This window comes from Chiroxiphia lanceolata, chromosome 8 (genome assembly GCF_009829145.1).
Source record: "Chiroxiphia lanceolata isolate bChiLan1 chromosome 8, bChiLan1.pri, whole genome shotgun sequence".
Taxonomy (NCBI): domain Eukaryota; kingdom Metazoa; phylum Chordata; class Aves; order Passeriformes; family Pipridae; genus Chiroxiphia; species Chiroxiphia lanceolata.
The window spans coordinates 17811944-17839466 of NC_045644.1; the positions used below are offsets into that span (position 1 = coordinate 17811944).

A 27523-nucleotide genomic window follows, 5' to 3' on the forward strand; every position below is an offset into this window, starting at 1 on the left:
TAGGGTAAATTCTTAGGCAGGCATTGTTACTGACATCTTTCCAGTGTTTTTCAGGGTACCAAGATACACAGGTGATACTTAATTGGAAATTAACTTAGTTCAGTGAGAGGTCTCTTAGCTGAGAAACACATAGTAATTTAATTTGACCTTAGGATTTTTTATCAGTTTTAATGTGAGATCAAGATTATCCTTTTGTTATTAAGGTGTCGATGAACTCCTGACTGAACCAACAGTTCCCTGTCACAACTCTTCTTGGGGATACTCCAAGTTACACTTTCAGATAATTCAGAAGATGCAATTTAAATAATGTTATCATTATTGTTATAGGTTAATTCCCTAGATGGGGTGAATTTGCTTTGTAAATAGACGATGTCTTGAAAAAAATCACTAAGGTCTGTTCACTTTTACAGAAAAAACTTAATTTCACGGAGATAAGAATTTTAAGGAATATCATCCTCTGTGTATCGATATATGAACATTGTTTTTAGAAATAATTTTTGTTGTCTGATAATTTTTGAGTTATTTTTTCTCCTTCTGTCATCCATGTAATAAGCTATTTAAAGTGAACCTGATCCCACTAAAAGGATTATTGATAATGAGATCTAGTTAAGAGACAATTACAAGGTTGGCTGAAATAACAGGATAAGAGGATAATTGTTGAGTCCTCCTTTTAAGTCTCTTGGTGTTTTGTTCCCAAGTTGACATGTGGTAAGACTTTGACCAAACCATATGACTCATATAATGGTCCAATCTAAACAGCAAATGCATTTCTTCACGATGGCTCCTTGATCAGTGACGTAAATAAGGAAGCTGAGAGTGAAAAGCCAGGACAACTTTTTTTTTAAAAAGAACTTTCTTGTAACTCCTCTGGGAGCATGGTACCAGGTTGAAAGCCTACACTTAGTTCTACAATCTATTCCTGAAATTTCTTAGCCAGGTTTTTGTTTTTATAAACTTTCTAATGCAGTGGTTCAAGATGCTGTGATAAATGGCCAGCAGTTGGTCTGCAGGATCACGTGAAAAAGAAGAGCCTGTGTAGTTTCCTTCTGAAGTGTTTTCATTTGAGAGTTTTCTGATAGGAGTGTTTGGGTGTTTTGTGGGCATTTGGCAGGCTGCGCTGGTTCTGTGGTTGTAAATGCTCAGCTGCTGTAATTAGGACTGGGTTTAATAGGAAGAAGAAATGGAGCATTTTTATCAGTGCTTTTATAACTAGTTCTTACATAAATTTCTAGGTTATTTTTCTTAGATAGCATCAGCCTCTTTCCTTTTTTCCCTTTTCAAGTTCTTTAAAATTTCACCTTTTATGGGCTCTGTTATCATTACTGTCTAACATTTAACAAGATGAGACTCTCTAACATCTTGTCTTGCTGCTCTATATGGGCTCTTTTCCTCCCTTTTATAGCTCTCCGCCTTTACAGTGTAGATGCTGAAAAGACAAACGTGATACAATCTGGGGAAAGTGGTTTCCTGTTTTTCTACATGCTGCCTCATTACTCCTAATGTAACTCAAACTTCTCTTCAGTAAAATTTCTGCCCTTGCTACTTACAGGTTAGTTTTCCTGCCAGAGGCACCCTTGGGTCCTTTGCTGCAAAGCCCTTGTTCTCGTGCTTTTTATGAGTTAAACTAATCCCATGTTTCTTGTGGTCAGGTATTTTTTCAAGTATTCTCTCCAGTTACATTTCCATCATAGGCATGTTTGAACACTTACTGTAATATTCTACTTGCTGACAGTTCTATATGTCTATGGATCTGAGAGGATACAAGCTGAGGATCCATATGGGAACACCAGAGAAAATGAAAATGGAGATTAACTTTTAAAGAACTAATATAGAAATCTGGAAAGCAAAGGTAAAACATACTTAATGGGATAGGTAGATTTTTTTTTTTTCCCCCACGTTTCACTTACCAAAACAGAAACATTATCTACAGAGAGAAATGTTCTTTAACATAAAATTGAGAAATTGTATTTCTGGGCTGCAATGCTAACTAGCAGGACTACACCCTTGAGTAGCATGGAAAGTTCCTGCTGATCGTTTCTAAAAGTGATGTAATCAAGCAGCTGCACCAGTATTCACTCAGCAAAGGGAACCTGAGGCTCTTTTCTCAAAGCTTTAAAGCTTTCCTAAAAACTAAAATAAGCTATTAAGCCAGGATGTAGTTGAAACATGGATGTCTTGGTGAGTCTGAATGGAAGACTGAGCATGAAGAATGTGCTGATCTGCCCAAGATGCGTTGGTTGATTGTTAACTTTCAGCGTGTGATTTCACCAAGACAAACTGTTACTTGTGAGTAGATGCATGTTTTCATGATGTGCATGCTGTCAAATGCATTCTTCCTGGTGAGAGGTTTATTTTGTACGGCATGCTACGAGTTTTTCCTCTTGACTTCCATCTGTTTCCTTGTCTTTCATTTTAGTATTTCATATTTCCTTCCCAGCTTAGTAGTTTCCCTTTTGTTACTTTCTGAAGGTTATGTGCAGGGACACATATATGAGCCTATTTGTGCAGAGATATGTTCATTGGAATGCACCTAAAGCTATATGATAATGTGTTATGCTTTTTTAATAAAGTAAATGTGATTTGTGCAATGACTTCTCAGAAATACCTAACCCTGTAAAGCAACATTCATCAGTAGTTGCTTTTGGAAGTCTGTTTCAGGAAATGGCAGATGTCCTGTTTTTTGTCTTTAACAGTTGTCTTTCCAGTATTTAGAGATTTCCCTTCGATTCCTGCTGGGAATTAATGCGCCATTGTATATACAATAATTATATATGAATAAAGGGAAAATTAATTGTGGCTTTGACCTGATAGTAGGGCTCTCTTATTTTTACAGAGTTCAGAGTTTCAGCTGAAAGTGTCCCAAGAAAAATAATAGCCACAGTGACAGTTTGCTGTTGTATGGTGCATATTGTCCATTAGAAGAGTATGCATGGCATTAAGTATCTTAATAGCTTTATTTCAGAACATAAGCTTGTGTGAACAAAAGGAAATAGCCTGCCTTGCCTTTCCACGCCTGATTAGTTTTTGCAAACAAATATTGCATATTGAAGAAGATGATGAATTGACACTAACAGCAGCCCTAAATCACCAGATAAATAGAGGCACTCTTCTGGAGAGCTTGTTCTGTAGGTACAGAATTTGTTTTCTAAAACAGTCATCCCTTTTCCCTTTAGAAAGCACTTGTGTAAGAGTCACATCTTGAAAATTAACCGTGAAGAGTATTTTTCTGTGTGAATTGTTAAAAACCTGACAATGCCACCTGTGCTCTGAACCCTTCAAGAACCTGGGGAAAAGATGTCTTTGTTTAAGTACAGTTCCTTATCTTACTAAAACCCAGACAGGAACATCAAGAACACTATAAACCAAATGAGTTTTGCATAGCTTGAACAAGGCTTTTCCATAAACAGAAGGGCTAAAAAGATGATAACTATGAAAGAGCTCCAAGTACAGGTACATATTCTGTAGGTTCATCACTGAGATTTCTAGGTGAGGGTGTATCAGTTTCCCACTGGCTTGCCTCCTGATTGCCTGGATTTCCTCTGCTGAGCGAGTGCCTGGGCAGTGGGTGGCACCTCTCCCAGGACACTGAAGAGTGGCTGCCAGTGCTTCCCTGGGCTGGGACTCCCCACTGAGGATGTTTGCTGGAACTGGTGTCCATCAGCATTCATTTCTTATCAGAGATGAGACATAGAAGCTGGCAGCAACTTTTGGGTGACCTTTGGCACTTCCAGGTATGTGCAGGGAGATATGTCTCCATAGTCATCAGCCCCTCAGTTTTATCCAGGCACAGGTGCAATCTTGATGCTTGAGCACTCATGGTGTGCCTGGTAACATTCTCATTTTCTCTGGAGGGATCAGAAGAGCATTTGCTTGGTATATCCTTTACCAGGTCATCTCCAGCTGGCCTAATAGACCTTGATTTTTGGATCCTTATCACCAAAGTGGAATCTGGAGTGCAGAATCAGTAAAAGAAGCAGAGTAGTGATTCCGTAGACTGACTGAGTAACGGTCTGAGAAAAAATGTCCCATTCTCACATGTTCCATGGCAGTTTTGCAGTGGTGTACTTTCCCAGGGCAAGATTTTCCTGAAGATAGAAAAAGTATTATGCCAGGCGTGGGAAAAGTGTCAGCTGAAGACATTTTGAATAAAAAGCTTTTTCAGAATTTCCAAACAATTATGATCAGATGTTAACATTTCTTTAAGGATCCAGAGAAGTGCACAGATCCTCAAACAGATAGGAATGGCTCAGAAAAATGATTGTACTATCCCATATTTAAGCTCAACAATAAATGAGAAGTGTTTGACAAAATGTTTAATCATAATTAATGGTATGTTATAAAACTCAAAAGTAACAGATAAATGTAATGTAATTATAAATAAACAAACAAAAAACCCTTCCACAACCATTGCCTACCCACCACCTGTTTAAAATTAGGAAAATGTAGAAATACTAAAAAATGGAGAGATACTAGAAAAATAGCAAACATTAGAAAGTTCTCTATATGTCATCAGATACATCTGTATGTTGACATCATAAGATAATGTCATCAACAGCTTTTCAACTGAAATTTTAAAATCTTGTCTTGTGTAGTTGAAGTTATTGGACAGCAGGAATGATTGTTTCCTCCCCAAGAGTTTTCCTGATATTTTTTGTAAGCGATGTTAGAATGGAGATAGTGATGGTACCATTCCTCTGCGCCAGCAGCAGGGCTGTTGGCTATCAGTTATTCAATTAGTGGAGTTCTCCTTCCAGGGAGAAAATACGTGTTTGATGGAACATGCATGACCATAACCTTGCTAGAGGAGCGCACACTGACAGTCCCACCTCAAATTTTGGCAACAGCCGTGTACTAAAGGAAATTCTCGGGCTCTCTGTTATTTTCATCACAGTGAAAAACGAAATGGTGAGTCCTGTGCTTGTTAGTTTAAAAACATTTCAAAATATCAAGCAAAAATGCACATTTTCAGATGGAGTTAAGTAAAAGTCAAGCTTTGTCTGGAAAAATATTCCTTCACATTTTTTTTACCCTCTGTAGTTAAACTGCATTATTTAAGGACTAACCTAGCCAGAAACTATGTAAAAGGGTCAAGAGGTTTCCGTTATGATTTGCTTAACTTTTTTCTATAGACCCCTTCTGTCAGGCTGTTGGTTTTCTGTAAGCCCTCTACAATGGTTTGAGAGACAGGGGAAGTTCATATTACATTTCTCACTACCGACCCAGCAGACAGTAGCTACTTCTGCTGTAGCTCTAGTTGTACCATTTGGTTTAGCAATTCCTGGCAAATTTGACAACTTAGGTAGCCACTGTGGCAAAGCGATTGTTGTGGGAGGCAAGCATGGCTCATCCTTTCCCAGAGACTCACTGCTCAGTGGGCGAGCAGATAATGTTGTGCTGCTCTACAGCCCTTATGTTGACAATCTTTTTCATGTTTCAGCTCTGAACATTTCTACTCTTGGGTAAAAGGGAGTCTTCTAAACTTTTGCCCCTGTTTTGTCTCCCCTGACACTTGTGCCCCTCTCTGGCACCTCCCTTCTCTACCAGCTGTTTAACATCCCTGCACTTTCCAGATTGCTTTTCCCATTCCCACATCTATGCTCTTTTCAGTCTGTGTTCTCCACCAGCCACCTCCCTCATATGCATAAACTGAAGCAAACAAAGAACATTTGCTGTTCAGTGTAGTGATAGGAGTTAATAAGCTGGGCTGTCATACAATTAATCTTCTCTATCTTGATACATTTTGGATGGAGGGCAAGTTTAATTAGATGTTTGTGTGGTGCCCAGCACTGTGACACTGCTTCCTGATTAGAAGCCCCAAGGTACTACTACAATACAAATAGGTTTTTAATGTTGCTGTTATTTGGTATCATAGGGAAGCCCCTCCTTAAAAGTATAAAAGTGGTTAAAGATTTTCAAAATAAAACATCCAGATTTATTCAGGAACGTTATTAAAAAATGGGAAGAGGGTGAAGCACGCACTACAATTTGTCTTAATGTGCTTCTTGTCTTGGTGCTGTGGCAGCAGTTAAAAGTCAGGTTGGGTTTTGGGTTTGTTTTGAGGTTTTTATTTTGTATTTGTTTGTTTACTTTGATTCTGGTAAAATTCTGTAAATGAAATTTCGGATAAGCAGTTCTTTTTTATAACCATTTGTAACAGTGCTGGAGAGATACGGAATTTATGGAAGTTGAGAAGCTGAATGTGTACCCTGCTTATATAAATTACTTGCTCACACGAGGAAAATTTCTGTGGACCCATCTGCCATTCTTCTCAAAGCATAAACTTTGATTTTCTCTAGAGACTGAACAGATACATCTTTAAACAGAGAAGAAAGCTGAGAATATAGAGTAGCAGCCTTAAGATGCTGAATGGAGTTGTTTTTATTTAGGAACATAGGGTTGGAAAGGACCTCTTGGGTTGCTTTTAAAAAAGTCAAAGTCGTAATCATACAATTCTTGATAAACAGTCTCTGCTGAAATCAAACCAAGCTATTCTTTTTGAGTTAAACAGCTAACTTCCAGTGCAGAATGGGACAACTGTTTATTGGAGAAAATATATTAGATTAGAAATAGCCTTTGCATTCCAAGAGCTGTACACAATTTCGGATTTAGCTGCCTGCCAGACTGCTGACTGTAGTGCCTACCATAGTATGCAACTGTTAGGGTAGGAGCATGGGGAAGCAAAAGGAGGATGAAAAAGTGTCTCCTTTTTTCTGAACAGAAAAAAAAAAGTGCCTCTTTTTTTCTTAACAGTCCAGTTGATAGAAGGTTTGCAGCTTTCTGGATCTTCTGTGCTTGTATCACATACTGTGTCCCATTTAAGTGCTCTACTGTATGAGGGGGTTAGCAAGCTTCTGGGGAGGACACTGGTCAGTGGTCAGATGTGGTCATCCTTGATCCTTCAAGACATGCAAAAGAAATGAACTCTTTAATAATCTGTAAAATATTTAATCTTATACACATCTTATGCTCCACTGTCACATAGAACATACATCTCTTTGCTAGCTAGCTTTTCCCTTTTTCTCTCCTCCTTCTTCTGTCTTTCCTACTCATTCTGTGCCCTCTTTGTTTATTCTTTTATTCAAAGTTCTTTTCTTCTTTATTTTTATTTCATTAAAGATGAAGCAGTCAGAGTAAAGGGAACAGAAAGCAAGAGAGTATTAAAGCAAGAGGTCAACATGAATAAATGTAGCAATTGCCTTCAAATAATATTTGGTGCAATCTTAGGAACAAGAAAACTAAGAAAAAGAGATCTCTCCTAGAACTATGTGAATAGGGTAAATATAGGAAGATATTAAAACTGCCCTAGAACTAGGTGCATAGGTTAAGTGTAGTAAATATATGCAATTCTGTTACCTTTCACTCTAAGCATTAATGAATTTTTTCCTGCTGTGCTTAAACTGCTTTATACTTGTTCTTCATAAAATTCACCTGCACGAATGTTCTTAAAGTGACTTTGAAAGCTGTGTGTGTTGTTGTTCACAAGAAAAATACAAATTAAATTCATTGGTGACAATGAACTTCTTCTGGGAGTGTGTCTTGGCATTCTGGACACAGAGACTGTCACGAGTTTCTCAGGCCTCACCCAACCCATCTCCACTGTGAAGGTAGCAAATGTTACATACAGTAGATGTATAGGTATGTATGTCACTGATCCAGAAAGAAAATTCTAGGTAAGTCTCCTTCTCGTTCTTCTGTCATGTGCATCTCTGTATTATCAAACAGGTAAAAATAAGTGTTGGATTCTGTGCTTATTTATGCTGGTATAATATTTGGGCCAGCTCCTTTGGGATAAACTGCACAAAATCCTTCCATGCAGTTCTGACAGAAATTGCAAAGGCATCTTAACACACAGCCATTTTGATTTTGTGTAGCCAGAATAGTGTGAAGAAGCAGAAAGTAGTGAGCTGCGCCCCCCAGTATGTTCTGGGATCTGTGTGCTCTTGCTGTGGGGCAACTGTGATACAAACCTGACCTTCTCCCTGTTCCTCTGGCTGAAGCTGTATCCCTCTACAAATGGAGCATTTTCAAAAAGCATCCAAACGGTCTGACAGGTGAAGTGGTATTTCTTGAGATGATGGAGCTGCCCAGGTACATCAACGGTGTAAATGGAGCAGCTGAACAAGGTAGGAAAAAACCAACCCCTGGTAGCCAGGCAGGCCAGCTTGACTGTACCTGCTGTTCCTCTGTCTTTTGTCATACAATGCTTTGCAGCTTCACACTGCTGTGATATCGTTTTTGAATCAATTTCTTTAAATAAAATCTTTACAGTGGAAGGAGGGGTGGGCAGAGGGGGCAGGGAGCGCTTTGCTGGCTGCAGTTTGTGTTTAAAAGGTCAGTGGCTCCTGTCGCTGTGCTGGCCAGTTGCTAGGCTGCTGTGGATTTTTGTGCTCCTTTCCCCGGCAAAGGAGACCTCGTGATGAGGTGCAAGGTTATAGCCATGCCTTTTTTATTAAACTTACCTGCTCCTTTCTGCTCGCTTAGCAGACCAAGTAAGGGAGATACTCTCAGGAGCACTTGTTTTCTTTTCAGGGTTCTCAGCAGCAGCTGCTGAAGTAACTGATATGTTATTTATCCTGCCATATTAACCCTAGTGTATTATCTTGGGGAAACAGAGACAATGTCAGGGCACATTGGGTAACTAAGGCTTTCTTAGGGATCAGCAGAATATGTTGCCATCTTCTCCCCACTTGCATGTTCTTTGAACTCACTACAAAGCACAATTTTAATGCTTCAGTGAAAATATCTAGCAAAGGTTGCAAAGTACAGATCTCTTTCATGGGATTGTCTTTTAACCTTGCTTTTTTTTTTTTTTTAGCTGTCTCACACAGCAGGAACTTTTCATGCATATCTGAGATGTGTTATAATAGCAGTCAGCACTGCCAGAGGGCATCGGGCCTTATAGTGCTGAAAGTGGTGCAGATATGCAAAAAGAGTCTTAAGAAAGGTTAAGAAAAAGATGCAACATGAGAGAAAACTGAAGTTTGGGAAGGCGGAGGACATGATTGCTCAAAGTGTGCTTTCTGCTTCTTCAGCTTCACTTGCAGAGTCCACAATCAGGTCTATCCACGATAAAAATAAGTAGAAAACAGTAAGCAAATGAAGTTTTCTAACCTTAGAATGAAATTGTCAGGTTGATGTAATAAGTGCTTTTAGACATGTGCAGCAGGAAGAAAGATCATTATTTAACTTGCCTGTTAGTTTAGTGGCTGTGAAAGGCACAGTACTCCTTGAAGTGAGAGGGAAGTCAAGGAGTTGAGATTTGCACTGATCTGCTGTAGGGAGGCTGAGTGGCTGATTTCTGTGTTGGCCAGGCACTTATAATATCGTTTTCAGTTGCTTGTAGCCTCATTAAATGTTTGCTGTTTGTATGTATGTTGGCAGGCAGGGTTCTGGGAAAATAACAGCAAGTAACCATGTAAGCAAATAGCTAATCTATGTTTGTTTAGCCTGATATGTCATCAAATTCTTCCCAAGCACGTTAATGTACAGCTAAAATGCAAACTAGGGCCTCAATCCCCATCTGAAGCTTGCCTGGGAAGTTGGGCCAGAGATCTAGGCTGAGGCTGTGGCACCCAGCTACTGCTGTTTGTGCATTAAAATTAGTTAGGTCTCTTTATGTGGAGATTGTTGACTCCTCTGAAAATTTTTGTGTATATTTCTGCTTATTGAATGGTTACTGTTATCCCTTCTGGCATTCCTGGAAGTTCCTCCTCCACCCTTAATAATTAGAACTTGAAAAAAACCCTTCATTCCTCTAGAAGGGGCAATGAAGGATACTGCTCAGATCCAAAATAAGAAGCTTAGCCTTGCCAAGACCCTGCAAAAGTGCTGCAGAGGTATGTCTGAATTGCTCAGGATCCCTCTGTGGTTATCATGTGCTTATACAAACTCCACCTAACTACATTACTTGTGATTGACAGGAAACCCTTGAGCTAAATAATTTGAACTTTATGAGTGCCCTGTTAATTCAGGTGGCTGTCGTGGATTCTTATGGGCTATTCAGTCATCCAGGTATTTGAACATAACGTATTAAATTTGCAATAGTGCAATAAATCCACCTTTGAGGCTGTTAGTCTTAGATGCAAAATGTGGTAGTCACATGGTGCAAAGCACTGGTACTGGCTCTGCTTGTTCAAGTGAATTTGGCAGGAGAAGTTAATGGCAGAGTTCACTGCCAAATCAGGGTATAATGTGTTTGTGCCACTCTGGCTTCATGCTAGATTAGATAGCAGCGGGGTTTTTTTGTGGCTAGGTTAGACCCAGACACTCACAAAAGCGCTGAATTTTGTTTTCCTTCTAAGTAGACAGGGGTGTGGTGGTGGTTTGCATCAAACTGTGCTACTTGATGATCTGGTCATTCACTGATCCAACATGAAGAATCATGTAACTACTACTTTAGCCGTTAGATAACTTGTTGATCCAGTGTTTGCACATATTTCATAAGGCAGTTGTTGCTTGAAGCGGTATGGAAAGGGATGTATAATTGACTCTATCAGTTAAAAATAAAAAAACAGTCATTAGTTCATGTCAGCTTACTCGAAACGTAACATAAACCCTGCAAAATTGTCTGTTGCCTGGGTAGAATCAGCACATGAGAAATATGGTCTGCTTACAGATTAGCAGTGTGGGCTGGAAGGCAAATACACAAGATGTGTCTTTTGTGTCATGTGCCTGGCATCTAAATTCTGACTGCAGACATTTTCATCCTCCCTCAGATTTTGTGAATAGTGCTATATTTGCCTGCAAACATGCTTTCTCATTTTACTGCATTGGCCAATCTGCTGTCCCTTTTCTCCTCAATTTGTTTGTGTTTGTGTCAGAAGTTTGTTTCAGAGTATAATGGAGAGGAAAGCAGGGTGCAGGTACACACTGTCACTGCTGTATGTTTGCCCTGAAGCAAATTACGTAAGGTAAAAAAATGTGACGTTTTGCTTGAAATGTAAAGTTCAAGGCTTGTGAAGTGGGTGGTGATGTCCTGCTGGTCATGTGGGCACCTGTAGAGTCTTCTCAGAAAGCTCTGTCAGGTGCATTGGCATTTTTTGCTGTATCTTAGAAGGTTGTGTCAGAAATGGCAAACTGTCCCGGTCTCCATTCCAGAGCTTTCATTGATCTTTTATGTAATGAGTCCTAGTAATTGAATACCTTGAAGATGAGGTTTGAAATCATAAACTCATTTGGGTTTAATTTGCTTTGTGTGATTTTTCTAATCAGCTGTAGGAATGAACTTGTGAAGACTGCATCCAGCTGGGACCCTTTAAGCTCACTTAGGCACCTTTATCCATGAGATACCACTTTTTTTTTTCTTACAAAAGCTCTTGTATTCGTTTGATCTTTTTGAGCTAGTGTGACCATTGATATGTAATCCAAACTGTAGCTATTTCACATGTCCCATCTGAGATGTGGCCTGTTCTTCATACAAAGAGGGAATGGTTCCCATAATCTGGCAGAGCAGAGTACTATATGTCTCCCCAAAGAGCCATGGAAGTGAGAAGCAAAGCAGGTCATTAGAGTTTTTCTTTTTACCATACCAGAACTCTCTTCTGGTTCATTAGTGTGGGTTATATTGTAGTAGTACTTCATGCTGAAGTGAAAATCACTATTGTGCTAGACTCCATATAAACACAGAAAACAACACAGACCTTGCAAAGGCTTTATAAGACAATTTAACTTAAAATAAAACAGATGTTTGTGACAATGGAGGAGAAAAGAGTACTAAAACAGCATTAGTACATGTTCTAGTGCTTGTAATGGGCATTTCTTTGGGCTCTGAATTATTAGAAAGCTGCATAGAAATATTTAATTATAAATAAATATTAGCAAAGCCTATTACATGAAGAGAGAAAATAGGACAGTAATTTTTATTTCCAAATACCATACAACATTTTTGGCCTAATGTAAAATGTGTGAGACAGGCTGACTAACACAGAGGGAGAAGTAAATGGTACTTGAGGAGTACACAAAGACCTGGAACAGATATTTAATGTTAGCTTGTTGAGATTGTGTAACTGGATGGCAGTATAATACGGTTTTGGCATCTTTTGTGGATATTTTTATTCACTGATATTTTTCAAGCATATTGTTTCAAACATGGTTAGCTGAAGTCACTGCTCAAAAACGTTGACAAGCACACATTTTGTTGAGAGGTTACAAACAGTTTTCTTCACTGTTCACTTCCCGTGGCAGTTGTGATGCCTCATATGGCAGCACAGCCCCTTACTTTTGGACTTACCTCCTGCCTGTGAAAGTTGCACTAGGTTTTTCAGTTTTTAACATTTATGGACTGAGTTGTGTTAACACATAGGGCTTGATCATACCCTGTATGATCAGCTGCAATTCTTGGGCTTTGAAAGCCAAGCAGGTAGATTAGGATAAAATTTTTTATCCATTTGCAATCAAAACACTACCTTAGGTTTTTTTTTAAAAAGGAGTTCACTGATTCTCTTGTACAGTGTTGTTACAGGGTATTATTTACAGCCTAGAAGGAATTCAGATAAACTTTCAACATATTGTGGTTTTTGTTTATTTTGTCATATCTGTATTCTCCTACTTTGCTCATCTTTGAATTTGGCAATCTGTGTATGTTTTCTTAAAATAATTTTGTGATGGCTTTGAGGTGCAGCTTCTGATATCTCAGGAAGGCCACTGATGAATATTTCTCAAAGGTTCAGTTGTGTTGATATTTAGGGTTGGCTCTGAGGTGCCTTGCTGTTTTGGGTCAGGGATCTCTGGGCTTTCCGAAGTCAAGCCTTAGCTATCACCTGTGTGAGCAGCTTCAAGGACCAAGAATGTGCATTATTAGCCATATAGACGCTTTCTTGAATTGCCCTTTTGAGTGGTTCTGCAGATCTCTGACATGCTGTAACAGGACACATTTCCTGTGAGGCCTGTGGTTCTTGTCAGTAGAAATGTTGCATATTTAGTATCTGTCATAGTTAGTGATGTAGAAGCTATTTGAGCTTTCTCTCCAAGCAAAACTGAAAGGCATCCCAGATAGTTTACTTATGTCTTATAATCTTTGATCCACCCAGGGGCTGAGGGCTTGTTGATGATGGCAGAAATGTGGTCTGAAATCAACCACTGACAGCCAGCACTGTGTGTTCCTGCACTGAGTAAACTGGGGTGTCTCAGGCCCCTCCATCAAGCCCTGCCATACAGTCACTGATGCAGAAGGACTAAGGGCTGTTGGTCCCGTGCTGCTGGTGACACCCAAAGTGTTAGCAAAGGTACCCCAATGCACATGACTCAGTTACTCACCTAGGGTCCTGTGGGTGTCATTTGGTCTCCTGCAGTGTCCTGCAGCATCCAGTGTGCATTTAGAGACTACTTTGTGGCCTGGATGCAGACACTACTTTGATTTAAGTGGATAGCAGAAAGGCACAGGCTAGCTCTAACCTTTGGTGAATTGTCCATGCTCAGAAAATGAAGTTGCTGTGTCCTGCTGATTACAGGCTTCATCTGGGGTTTGGCTTGTAAAACAAGGAGGTCATTTTATCATCAGATGTGCTCTGATTTTGCAGTGAATATTCCCTTTTAGTAAAAAAAGGTGAAAACTGTATTCTCTCAAACAAAAATTTTGCACTAAATTTCCTACAAGAAAGAAGAGATAGTTTGAATGGAGACTGCAATTGAAAATACAGTTCAGGCCAGGGACTGGCATGAGCAGGAGGAGCCTGCTGAAGGTAGATGGATGACTGGCAGTGGTAAAGTGTGTGACTTACATGTTATGTGCTGTGACATGTAGTGGGAAAGCGGGTATCATGTGCTAGGACGTAACTGCTGGGCAAATTATCATGAAAAGCATGATACCAGACATGGGGCCAAATTCTGATGGCCCTCTTGTTTCCAACAAATTTTCATAAACTGCATTTGAAGGAAAACTCCCACTTTTGTGCGTTAGAGCCGAAGTAGTATGTCCTGCTCAGCCGTGCAGGTTACAGCATGTGCGACGTGCCCTGACTCCCTGTCTGCCTGTTTTTTCTCTCTCTCTTCTCAGATGGCCAGTGACCCATGTGCCGAGCAGCCCCGGCCCACACCTGGCATGCTGGCTGGAGTCAGCCCCTGCCACTGAGGCCAGGAGGAGGGAGGAATCACCATGGCCTCATCCCAGCGGGCCCGGCACATTGGCCCTCCTGATGGAGGCTGGGGATGGATGATCGTTGCTGGCTGCTTCCTTGTCACTATCTGTACCAGGGCTGTGACAAGGTAAAGGCAACTGCTGATTGTCTTGCTGACTTGTTTGTGGCATTATCTTTTTCCTTTTTTTTACCTTAGGAAAAGGGTTTGAGATCTCCTCTGATGTTCCACAGCTGCCGGGGTTATTCTGGTTAGGTACAAACTCTTGTTTAAAGGCTTCCTGAAACCCTTAAAACTGTGGGGATGGCTGAGGGATTATGAGCCCTCTGGTTTTAGTCTTGCCTCCTCTGACAGCTGCTCTAGCTTTCAGCACCCTCTCCTTGATTTCTTACAGAATCAAGGCCTGGAGCAGGTAGCGCTATTTTAGGCTCTGGTAGTTTGATTGGGGAGGGAGGAATCACGTAGGGTCTCTTCGGGTTCACTGTGTCCCTCTGACCCCACAGCCATGCTCATTTTTGCTAGTCCCAGTGAATTAGCTTCCTGAGTCTCTCTGAAAAACACGTAAATACCTCCTTCTCCTACTGCAAGCACTTCAGGTGCTGCTCTGCCCAAGAAGGTCTGAGCCCTAGAGAAGAGGCCCCTCTTTATACCCTTCTGGTATCCAAAATATGCAGAAAATATTTCTCAAAAATAGAACAGGAATAGATTTCTGCCTTGCATGAACATAATGCAATCTGGGATGAGATTGCTTCCACAGTGGCTTTGATGCTGAACGGAGACAGAGGAGCCTGGTGTGTGTGAACACAGACATTCAAGCTATATTAGGCACATAGATAAGCACTGTGGTAAGCGAGGAACACTGAATCAGTGTCTCGTTGGACAGTCAGTATAACATAGGTATAGTGTTTCCCACCTAAAGTTCATAATTCTTTTAGAATAAAGCTACCAGATTTAGGGATCTAAAGCCTAGGGTTTTGGACTCAACATCATAAAAGAGGCATAGAAACACTGATTAGTGTTAGTTAATGTATGCAAATGTACCAATTCCATAATAGCAGTAGAGAATAATTCCTAGTGGATTTAATTATTTTTTAATGTGTGGAATGTGTTACATCCAAGAAGTGATCTAATGGCTGACACACAGTAGACTGTATAGAAGAATGAAGTATGTGCAAGAAAAAAAGCTGAAGAAAGTGGTCATTCATTGATTTACTGGAGGGAAAAAGAGAAAGTGAAAAGGCATCTCTTGTGGATCCCAGAATGAGGATGAAACTATGCAGCCTTTTAATCTGCTCCCCTGCAGAGACAGGTAGAACAGTAACACTTGCTAAGCAGAGCAAAGTAACATCTCCTAGAAGCATTTTATTAAAATGTGGAAGGTCCATGGGCTCCTGTGGTGTTTTGATTCTCTGTTTGTCAGGATTTGCTTTGCACTTGTCCATCCATGAACACGTAGGTAGTGTTTGTTCTGTAGGGACTACGTTAGCCAGTTTGTGCAGGCGTGGAGTAGTGAGCAACCAGGTCAGTGAGGAATTGGAAAACTAGGGCTTTATGTTCCAGGGAAGCAACATCACAATATGGGCTATAAATTGCTGATGATAATTACAACTGCATTTAAGTTTAAAATATTGTGAGGTATAAAAACTCTAGAGGCAGGCACCCCAGTAAGAAACATGTGGTATTATAACATTTGTAATCTCTCTGGAGATTATGTCTGAATTAGGCTCTACATCAGCCTAATTGTCTAATCCCACTGTTGAGATAATAGTTGGACACCAGTTTTTGATTCAGTTGTTGCCAATGCAAAACAAGGATTGTTCTCATATTCCATCCTGTCCCTCATGCATTAAAGGTAGATCTTCTCTGCCAATATCCCTTAGAAACTGTTTAAACATTTCTCCATCTCGTTGGCATATCGGCAAACCACAGATTTGATTTTTCTGGGAGCTGGAGAGGACCTTCAAGTGGGTACTTTTTATACCTGAAGAGTGAGACCCGTGTTTTCTGTGAGCAAATGTTCCATGTTCAACAAATTTGAGTTCATATTTTTTGTCCTAGGTGCATCTCCATATTTTTTGTGGAGTTCCAGGCATACTTTGGGCAGGATTATGCCAGAACTGCTTGGATCCATTCCATTGTCGACTGTGCTACAATGCTCTGTGGTGTGTATTACCCTTTTAAGCCTAATGTGCTGCTTTTTCATCAGTTCCATCTGGTTTTAGCATGTTCACAAGTTGGTGGAGTCAGCTGGGAGCGATACTATGGGCTCTCTGGGGTATGGTATATCCAAGCTGCTTCCATCAGCATAGATGTGCAGGAAGGGAGTGTCTTCATACTGAAGAAAAGAAGCAGAACTTTTTCTTATGCAATGATCTAAGTTTTCAGAAATGTACTTCTGTCGAGGTCTTGTGGGTCATGTCGTGTTTGAGAGCTACTAACTGAGCACGTGTTTCTTTTGCCTTTGGTTGGAGTCATATTTGAGACTTAGCACAGGATGTACATCTTGCCTCCAGATCAAGTCACAGTCGTCTTCCTTTTACCATACATGTATATTTACAACTACTCTTCTCCCCTAAAAGAAGATTCGGTGTCACTAAAAATGCAGCAGTTGTACCAAATTTCTCGTGGGTTTGCTTTCAAGCTATACAGCTAGGTGAAAATCCATGTCCTGTGGAAGAGGGTTAATCCATGAGAATTGCTAGAAAGGCAGGGGGACCCAGCTGCAATGAGACATACCAACTGACCTGTGTCAGCCAGGTTATATCTGGGAAACACTTGAAGTTACTGAGAGCTGAAGTGCAAATTCCAGGTGGGAGAAGGTTGGAGTGTTGTAAGTGTGGAGTAATGAACACTGTGGGCTGTCGCTGTGGCCTCTCTTGACCCCAGCACTCCAGTTTGTGTCCTTTAATGATTTTGATCTATGAAAATGGCTTCTAAGAAAGCTACTGTAAATTTCAGTTTTATTGTGACTTTCAGAAAAATTGTTTTTAGAAGGTTTTTTTCAATTGTTTTTGGTGCTCATACTATTGCAATAGAAGGAATGTTGGAAGATCACATCGTGTAGCTGCTGTCACCATTTTCTCCTGCTTGCCTCCTGAGTGCTTTTCTTTATGACTGTTGCAATGAATTGTGAAGACCTGCCATTAACTATCAGCTTTGTTTGTTTCTTTGAAGCCCCACTTGGGAGTTTAATCAGTAATCATGTATCCTGCCAAGTTGGTATCATGCTAGGAGGGCTGCTTGCATCTTCTGGACTAATTTTGAGCTCATTCGCCACCAGTCTGGAACATCTCTACTTATCATTAGGAGTCCTTACAGGTAGGATGCATTCAGCCCCTTTGTTGCTGCCAGGAACACAACACATGATGGGTGATCTCTTCACGTCATATTGACACCCCACTGGTCTAATAAAGATACTCAGACCTGTTCCCTTCATTGAAAAAGAGAGGCTTTGGCTGCCGCTGTGAGAACTTCAGCACACGCTGAGTCTCATGTAACCCAAATGCAGCACCCTGCAAAAGCAACTCTAACTTCTATTAGAGAGAGGACTATGGATAAAGTTCTGAAATAATGGGAGGTCAAGAAGGACTGCTGTTGCAGGTGATATACATAAAAAATTTCCTTTTTTTTTGCCTGTGATTTGAGAAGAGTTTGTTAAACTAGGAGTTCTAGACTGCCCCAAAATATTTACATATTTAGGAAAAAATTTTAAATCAAAACATAGGAGTAAGTAAGAGGCAGAGGAGCACTGGGTGAATACCTGGCTCAGCTGTGCACCTGATTTTTGTCTGCATTATATTCCATCTGAAAAACAAAAAAATTGCTGGTTGGTAGAATTGTTGTAGCAGCTCTTCCATTTGTGTTCAGGTACGGTGATAATAAATATCTTTGCTCTTTCCTGTCTGCCCGTGTTTGTTGTGCACAGAAGAACTTGAGAGGGGCCCGTGGTCACACTGACATTCCTTCCTCATTAATACTGACCTGGTAGCCACGGTGATATAAGACCTTGTACTTGGTCCCCTGCTGTTTAGTAATGAGTTGGTGGAATTACTGAGGTTCACATGCTGCCAACAGCTTATTTGTTTTAAAAAAAAAATCCTTATTGTAGTGCATGTCACTCCTGTATTACAATGTTAATCTTTGACAAATGTGTTCATAACAAATAAAAAGGCTTCTTGTAACTTGAGGGACTGTGCCACATACCATGCTAATGCCTCTGAGGCTTCCTTACTGGGATCTGCTGTGAATACTGAGGTGGAAAAGCAGTTGCACTTTGTACATGAAATTGTAGAGAGCCAATTCGAAAAGCAGTGAAATTCTAGTATATGGGGACTGATTGACAGAGACATGAACTGTTGGTAAAGGCTAGAGGTGATGCCCCCAACCCAGAGAGGAGGTGGGACCATAACGGGTGAATGTCTAAATCCGTAAAAGTTGCAGCAGTTGAAAACTGTGAAGAGTGAAGCAGAGGTGAGACACGGGAGTGTCAATAATTAACAGTTCCTTCTAAGAGGTATGAAAGTGTTTTCATCCCTAAACTTTGCATTTGCACTTTTCACAGGACATTGATTGGCTTTTTTTGGGATGTTTCCCCCTGCCAGCTCAGTAAAAAAATTAATGGCACGTATGCCAAATAGAGTATAATTTTCACAACTCTCAAGTGATGATGAGCAGCTCAGAGCTGCTCCTCTGGCTCTGGTGCCTGTACAGGTCCAGCCATAGCTCTGTGCCCTGCTTCTTGCCTCGCCTCCTGAGGGGTGCCAGACCAGGCACCCGCTGCCTGGAGTCCCTCTAATCCACTTATTCCATCCTGGCAGGTTTAGTGCCTGTCCTACACAGTGTGGCCTTTGAGGAGGACGTGGCAAGCTGGTTACAGCACAGGGTGATTATCTCCGCTTTTGGCAGTCGGGTCTGTTTTACCCTCAATGTAGGACATGCTCCAAAACCGTAGTCAGGAACTCATTTCCATGACTGATTGGGAAAATTCAGTTTTAGTGTTAGAGCAACCACATGATGATTAAAATCTGCTCTCTGGTTCTGCAGCAGAGACCACAATCTTTTTCTCAGCCCAAGAGATGAATCTTATTTGTTTACTCAACTGGATCTGGCTTTGTTTTCTGAGGCTTTTCTCCCCTCTTTACTTGTAGGCAGGGATTTAAAATGGTCAAGGCTCCAAGCAGCTGTTCCACAGAGTTTGTTTAGCTGACCAAGAAGAGTTTTTTGTAGAATATTAGTAACAGAGACAGACTCTTTGTACTATGTTTCAGAGACCTGAAAATTAATGTTCAGGGTTGCAACAGACCAAAACACAAAGTGGTGCCTCATCAGGACAGTGTGTCCAGTGCCAGCATTGGTGCAGACCCTGGGGCGAGACCTCATCTTGCATGCAAGAGAGGCTGACACAAAATTTCTCTGATGTTTAGTGATCATCCTTGTTGTTAAGTGAACCCTGTCAGTTATTTCTGAACCTTATTATCGTAGATTAGTGCTCATCAGTTAGGTTTGTCAAGACAGTGACTCTGCCACTGGAAGAAAGAAGTCATCCTAGTTTCTCATCGCACTCTTGACTGGCTGCATGATACAGAATCGGAAAAACTTTCTGTTCATTTGTGCTAATGAAAATACGTTAGGTGGTTTAATTTAATATGTTCCATATGTCATGCTTAGTATTAAGCCATCTGTATTGTGCTTTCTCTTCTAGGACTTGGGTTTGCACTTTGTTATTCTCCAGCCATTGCGATGGTGGGCAAATACTTCAACAAAAGAAAAGCATTGGCGTATGGAATAGCCATGTCAGGAAGTGGAATCGGTACCTTCATCCTGGCCCCCGTAGTCCAGCTCTTAATTGAGCAGTTTTCCTGGCGAGGAGCTTTACTCATCCTGGGAGGTTTTGTTTTAAACCTCTGTGTCTGTGGCGCCTTGATGCGGCCCATTTCTCTTAAGGAGGATCGTAAAACTGTTCCTGAGTTTCTTGAACAGGATCGTGTCCCCGAAACAGAGAAACAAGACTTAAAGCAAATGTCCATCTGTTCACCTTTAATCAAAGTGTGGTCTCGTGACTGTTTATGCTACTGTTCATGGAAGGAATATGACTTTTTACTGATGCCAGGCTTCATGGTGCTGGCAGTGTCAGTTTTATTTATGGCATATGGATGTAGCCCTCTTTTTGTCTACCTGGTGCCTTATGCTTTGAGTGTTGGAGTGAGTCATCACCAGGCTGCCTTCCTCATGTCCATACTTGGTGTCGTAGACATCATTGGTAATATCACCTTTGGATGGCTAACAGACAGAAGGTAAGGGTTCATAACTAAGCAAATGTAAGCTTTAGCTGGTGGGAGTCTGGATGCAAGTGAGGTAGCATGTGCAACTTAAAAAAAAAAAAACAACATACAGTCTTATCTTTCAGAAATCAGAAATGCTTACTATTTAATGTTTTCATCTCTTCTGAGTTTGTTCAATTTTGCTGGTTTAAGATCTTTTTTCCTGAAGAAATTATGTTTGTGCATTTGACAGTGGAAATGCAACCCCCTGCCTCAGGTATGTTGAGAGTGATTTTTTGTATCTATTTCCTAGAGGATTTCACCCTGCTTCCTCTGACTTTCCATCTCTTTTGTGCTGCTGGGAGGCACAGAAGTTATGGAAGAGGGTCAAGAGTCTGGCCCAACACTGTCAGGCACATACTCGGAAGGACTGACTGAAAATTGTTGTACATTTTCCAGTATGTAAGAACTCGCCATGCTTTGTGAACTCAGCTCACTTCAAACATCAGTGTACAGCAACTGTAAATCAGTAGATTCTGGCTAAATTAACAGGGATTTTGATTCTAAAGGATGCATTCTTTGTGCTTATTCAGTTTGTGGGAAAAATCAATTATTGGCTTTGTGGAACAGGGAGGAAGGGAATTGCCATCTTGCTTAGCTCACGCTAATTCATGTTTAAGGGCTGATTGGAAGAGTGACAGCTAAGAGAGGTATACTGCAGTATTTTATATATAATACTGGAACATCTTGCTGAGCTGGGATGCAAAGCCCAATGAAATACTGCTTCAAACATTGAGACTTCAGAGGACTGCAAAATCCTGGCAGCAGGGTGGCTTCCCTCAGTAGGAGCATTCAGAAGAACGCTGCAGACAGCATGGACTGCTGCTCGCCAGATGTTTCTGCAGCTGTAGGTGGGCAGCTTTCCCCATCTGGGCTCATCAGCACTGAGTTTTTAATCTTGAGGACTGTGTAATAAAATGGACTTAAATTTGAGCTATGTAAGAAAGAGACTGAGGCACTGCATGCCAGGGCATAGAAACTGAGGTGCTTTGTTCAGTGCTATTTTTCTTTTCTGTTTTGAAATTTGCAGGTGTCTGAAGAAGCATCGGTACTTTTGCTACCTCTTTGCTGTGGGAATGGATGGCCTCTGTTGTCTTTTCCTGCCAGTTCTCCAAAACTTCCCCTTGCTTGTGCCTTTCTCATTTACCTTTGGCTACTTTGATGGAGCCTATGTAACGCTGATCCCTGTCATGACAGCAGATGTAGTGGGAACTTCCTCATTATCATCAGCACTGGGCGTTGTGTATTTCCTGCATGCCATACCGTATCTAGTGAGCCCGCCTGTGGCAGGTAAGTTCCCAAATGACTTTCCTATAATCTTATCAGTACTTCAGATTTGCCTGTTAGTGTGATGTAACAGGAGAGGAAGGACAGCAAATGCACACTAAATGTGGAGGTAGCCTCTGGGTAGAGAAATAACACACACCTAGATCTTTGTAAGTCTTTAGATCTCCCATCCCTGTCTTGATGGGATAATTTCTACATATAGAGCGAGATGAAATTTAAAAACAAAACCAGTATGGAATGAGCTTCTAAGAGCTCTTAACGTCACCACTTCACACAGTTTAGAAATTGTGCAAGTAAAAGGAGCAAAATATTACACTGTAAAATTACCAGATTTTGAAAATGTAACCTAAAGGAAGTTAAATTCCAAGATTTTTTTTTTTTTTTTTGGTGTGGAGGACTTATCTTTTAACCTCCAAACTGCTTTGAACAAGTGGGTGAGTCAGCTCCACTCCTGTTTGGTCACCAGCTCATCATTGTAATATCTAATCATCATTTTCCCCATAGATTCCATTACAATGAAGTAAATATGAGAACTGTACTCCTATTAGTCTTTAGAAAGAACTTGACACAGTTTTAATATTGTGGAAGGTCAGAGATCTTTTTCAAACAGCCAAGTACATATATATGTCTTGCGTATTTTGTCTGCTGTTCACATCAATTCCCAATTAATCACTGCTTCTGAAGCTTTTTATTTTCCATAGTAAAAATTATTGCAAAATAGCATGAGCCCAAGGCATAGCTCACTAATTGTTTCTTTATGAGGATCTGATGCACACACTATTTAATCCTAGGACTCTGTAAGCCTGTGTAAAGACTGCCAGTTAAATCCATGCAGTTTATTTAGTTTTGTGGTGATGACTGTTGTGCCTTTTCTCATGGATTTGAGATTTGAGGCTCCAAACAAGAGCCCAAAAAATCTTATCTGCCTGCTGAGGACAAATCCCTCCCTGCCCTACAAGGAAAAAATACAGTGATAGTGGTGTAAACCTGTATTGTTTGATTGTATTTATATGTGGTAACTTGTAAGTTTACAAGTTGATAAGTTTATAAAACTCCCATTGATAACAGGATTTGGAAATTATCGGAATACTAATGGATCTTTAAAACCCCTTTTTTTTTTTTCCTACAGGTTGGCTGGTGGACACAACTGGCAGCTATACTGCATCATTCCTCCTGTGTGGATTTTCCATGATATTTAGTTCAACACTATTGTGCTTTGCAAGACTAGCAAAGAAAATCAAAAGAACACATTTGCGGTCCCTCACTAGTGATACAGGCATGAAACAGCACATGTGGACAAATGGAGCAATAGCTTATTCTGTCACAGCAGAATTAGACCAAAAGGACATTGAATTTTTGGCTGTGGACACAAACAGCTGCAGCAAGAGGTGACAAGTGCCATCAAGATTCAGTAGGACACAGCCACGACTGAGACAGAGGTGGCTCCGTAGTGTTACGCTGCTGAAGATACTACTCCTGTGAACCGAGGCATCTTTCAATTAGATTTTTCTGTCGTGCTTTAGTTGACTAAAATCTACATACAGCAGCAGTAATACCAAGTTAATGCAGTAATAGAAGAAAGCTAGAATGAAAATAGAGTTTGTAGATGCAAATGTTCACAGATTTATTTGAAATGCAATGTCCACTCCACAGGTAATCAACAATTGGCTGTACTCAACAGAAAACGATAAAGTAATCAGTCACCAAAACTGAACACTAACATTTACATTATTTAAAAAATATTATTAATGACCCAAGCTTTTTGATGTTGTGGTCTAGTATGTTTCAATGGACTAATAACACACACCACCAAAAAACCTCCACATGTGATTTATGCTGAAAGTATCTCTGGAGCAGCTTTAATTTTTACAATGTGCCTGAACTTTGTACATACATTCCAGTTTAATTTCAAATATAATTTTAGACCTACTTTCCCAAGCCCTCTACAGAAAAAAAAAAAAAAAAAAAATTTTTTCCTCCTGGATGTCTTTAAAGCTTGAATTTCTAAAAATTGAAATCCCAGATATGATTTTCCAGCTGATCCTTGTCTTGGAGGGTGGAAGAGGTACTGTGGCAGCTCTGCTATATGAAAAGGAGTAAATTTGTGCCAGAGGACTAGGCATGCTGATAGACAAACCTGCTTTAGCTGCATTAGTTGGAAGAATCCTAAAGGCAGCCCAGGAGACCAGAGGAGAGGCTCATGTGCTTTCAAATACAGAGGCTCTTCCTCTTGTCAAATCAGCAGCTGTTGGAGAACTTCAGAGTCCATGCAACCAGATGACTGAGAGATTGCTCCCTGACTAGGCTATGAGTAAAGAGGATTGTGCTGTGTATTGCAGTGGCAAGTCTTTCTCCTTTTGGCCCCAGGAGCTGTATCTTCAGGTGGTGCAATTTAGTTGTTTGTGCCATCTGAAGAGATGTCAGGTCACTTGTCCTTGATGGCCAGAACACAACAGCTGGGACTTGGTGGTGGTTTCCTGCTACTTGTGTGAGGAATTCACTACAGCTGGCTGCTTCATAGGAGCTAGGGACTGAATGTAGATCGTGGGTTAAATTACTGATCTGATAAATAATGGGATGTTTCTACATTTTCAGAATGAAAATGTTGTCAACAATGGAGGAACTTCACATTCCGCAATACAAATAATTTCAGTATTTTGATGCTGTATAAAGCTGTGTTCTGTCCAATAACAAATTGATCAGAGTCCAAATAATTTTCATTAACACTGACCTAGCAGTTTTGTTAATCATCTGCAGTGTATTCAGTGGCTGCTCATGGTGTTCTTTTCCACGCTGTGCCTCGGAAGGGAAAGCAACATAAACTGGTGTTCATGAAGCTGATTTAGATCAAGAGTACAGCCATAGGGGTATAATGTATTTTTTAATATATATGTATGAATAGCATGTGTATCAAGTAGTTTAATTATTCAAGCATATTTCAAATATAAAATATTAAAATTATTTGACTTCAATTGTCTGTGATTAAATAAAGCATTTCTCGCTGCCCTGCTTCAGAAGTGTAGTCAGAGCCAGTAGGATGATATATGTGCACAGACCACAGAATAAGAGATGGGAGTGCAAAAACTGCTTAAAGGTAATGACATAACCTTTCTTCAGCTCTGCATGAAAATTGAGTCCTGGTCCCTAATATTGTTTTTAACATATATTCATTAAAAAAAGACAAAAATCCTCCATGAATGTTTCTTAGTGAGTTAGGAAAAATATGCAAATCTGGAACAAATGAAGTGGTTTTATTAATTAATACTGATGAAGATAATCTTTTAGATCTTAATGCAATATTTTAGTAGTAAAGAAATGGGGCATAGTATGGTCTACAAAGAATATAAGTAATTTTAAACAAGTTATAACCACTGTTATTTACTTTACAAAAATTTAATTACTTTGTTTACCACATCATAACATGTCACTAGTTGTTCATGTCAGAGCTGCATATTGTAAAAGCCTGTTGGAATAATGTGACATGCATTTTTATCATGTAAACTATACTGTGTAATACATTCGTAGCATTTTTAATTTTTTTTATTTCAAGATATTTTTTTCATAGGCTTTTCCCTATATGTGTTTAAAGTAGTACTTCTTGTTTTAAATATCTTATTTAGCAACAAACATTCAACTGGTTTTATACACAGACCTTTTGTAGAAAACGGTAGGATTCTTTCAAGGTTTTCTAACACTGTTTCTGCTCTGACTTAAGTCAATGGAGAAAAGCTTATATACCGAAATGATGCTTTCTGTGCATAAAACACACTGTGAAATACCAGCCCTGTCATGAATGTCCCCACAAAGAAGGAAGCGTAACAACCTGCAAGCAGAAGAAATCGGAATACAATTCAGGCTGGTGAAACTTGACACCAGACTTCTACCTCCTAGTCTACACAACCCAAGCTGAACAGTTCATCTTTATCCTGCCATGTGATATATTTCAGGGAACGCATTGTAGAAGTCTCTGGCTTACAATATTTTTAAAGAATGATTCATTGTATCTGTAATATTTTTTCAGACAGGATAATATTCAGGCTGTCCTTCAAGGAGGAGATTTCCTGGCATGGCACAGTGCAGCAGTAAAGTGAGATAGCTGGGCTAGCTGTGAGCAATTTGCCAGGCTTACGCTGCATGTTCAGTGATCTTAGTTGTCTTTTCCAACCTTAGTGATCATGTAATTCTATGTTCCTGCCAGCCCTGATGGATACGAGCATCGATGGATATGAGCTTGGATGGAGCACTGCACTGCTGAGCCTGTCTGGCTTCCCAGGATAGCGTGGTTTGACTTGACTGGGGTAAGATCTGTCCGAGACAGGAACAGAAAGATTGTACCTCAGATGAATCCTGCCTGGAATAATGCTCTGTTCTGTGCAGTAGATGGAAATTCAGTGTAAGTACTGCTTACAGCTGCTGAAGTTATGCCATCTGTTTCCATTGCATGAAGTTTGAATTGGGCTAGTAATAATTCTTTTGAAATTGTTTATGTTCTAGAATTTATGAAATTATTTATGAAATTATTTATGTTCTAGTGATAATCTGGGACATTTAATAAATTGTACATTGAAAAATTGTGTGAAGACAACATTGGAAAAGTACCTTCCGCTGAAGAATTGCTCTTTTTTTCAGAAGAAACATCCTTAAAAAGTTCCTTTCAGCTTGGATAATAATTTATCTTCTGAAAAACAAAGGCTGTTTGTGCTACTATATGGGGAATATATTTTATATTGCCACAATAATTCCTTGTTTGCTTTCTAAACTGTTACAAATTTATGTGAGAAGAAAGAGCTTGTTTAAGTTAAGTTGTTACAGTCCTTCATGGTCAGCATAGCAAAGTCCTAGTTGGGATTGCCTCAATAAACAATGGCTTCTTCTAAGTGACTATTCTGGTATATTTCAGTAGAATTTTTATATAATTTAGAAGGTGCTTTTGATTCGTAAATTAACACTTCCTGAAGGGTTAGCTTTAGTCATTTTTTCCCTGCACCATTAGCATAGGCTCCAGCGATATAATTCATACTTGGGTGCGAATTGAGAGGGGTTCAGCTTCTATGCGGTTCTGGTTTTGCCCAATGGACTTGGATGCTCCAAACTGTCTGTCATTTTGTCCACCTCCCAAAGCTCAAGCTCAGCCTCTTCCCCGTGTTGCTATGCCAGGTGGCGCAGCAGCACCACCCTGTGGGAGATAACATTTCTCCTCATTTACAAGACACGCAGAAGGCTGTGTGTACAGAGCATCCCCAGGTACTACGGTGGTCCAGCTCAGTCCTTCAGAATCTGAAGGAAGGGAGGCACAACAAATACACTTCGTGCATCACTATGTCCCGCAGTCATTTTATTTGCTGTGCAGAAGATTGAGCCACTCTGACTCTTCATAAAAATTCAGCTCACATTTTTTTTCAAAATAATTTCTAGTTTATCCTTTTTTCTTTACAAGATTTTTTTCCCCAGGAGAGGTCCTGGTGGCAGCATGTGGAGGGGAGAATAGATGTGCCACCACCTCTTTCTCAAATCCTTCCCTGCTGTCCTCCACCCTCTATGCCCTCAGTAGGGTTTGGATAGCAATGATGCTGAGCTTAGAAACACTCAAGATTGAGAAAGGCGGTGAGATCACCTAACATACCCTTTTGCCCACATACCTGAGCACATCACCATAGGTAGTCACTAGTTCCTGATTTCAACCCCGCTGTTCTTCCTACCAGCTTCCAGGAGTGCTCTGTCAGTCCTGCTCCCAGTCCTTCCTCTTCTCTCTCCTCGCTGTTCCTTTCCGAGGTGGGGCTGCCTTTGTAAGAGAGAAGCTAGCAGGTCACTGGAAAACAAGGATAGATTTTTCCCCAGACCTT

General features: G+C 40.3%; 1 protein-coding gene across 10 annotated transcripts in view; it reads left to right on the forward strand.

Moving 5' to 3' along the window:
* The window catches only part of SLC16A12 (solute carrier family 16 member 12), a 45012-nt gene that overhangs the window by 12195 nt on the left and 5294 nt on the right, over positions 1-27523 (forward strand). For 8 of the 10 annotated variants that reach the window (XM_032694509.1, XM_032694510.1, XM_032694507.1 and 5 more), the window contains 6 exons: positions 13994-14202; positions 16132-16235; positions 17248-17391; positions 19775-20366; positions 21424-21683; positions 22810-26073. In XM_032694509.1, the coding sequence (XP_032550400.1) occupies positions 14093-14202; positions 16132-16235; positions 17248-17391; positions 19775-20366; positions 21424-21683; positions 22810-23072 (1473 nt within the window). In that variant the 5' untranslated portion in view covers positions 13994-14092 and the 3' untranslated portion in view covers positions 23073-26073. Of the gene's footprint in view, positions 1-8098; positions 8124-13993; positions 14203-16131; positions 16236-17247; positions 17392-19774; positions 20367-21423; positions 21684-22809; positions 26074-27523 lie in introns of those variants that run through there. The other 2 variants (XM_032694512.1, XM_032694517.1) reach the window with 2 other exon arrangements.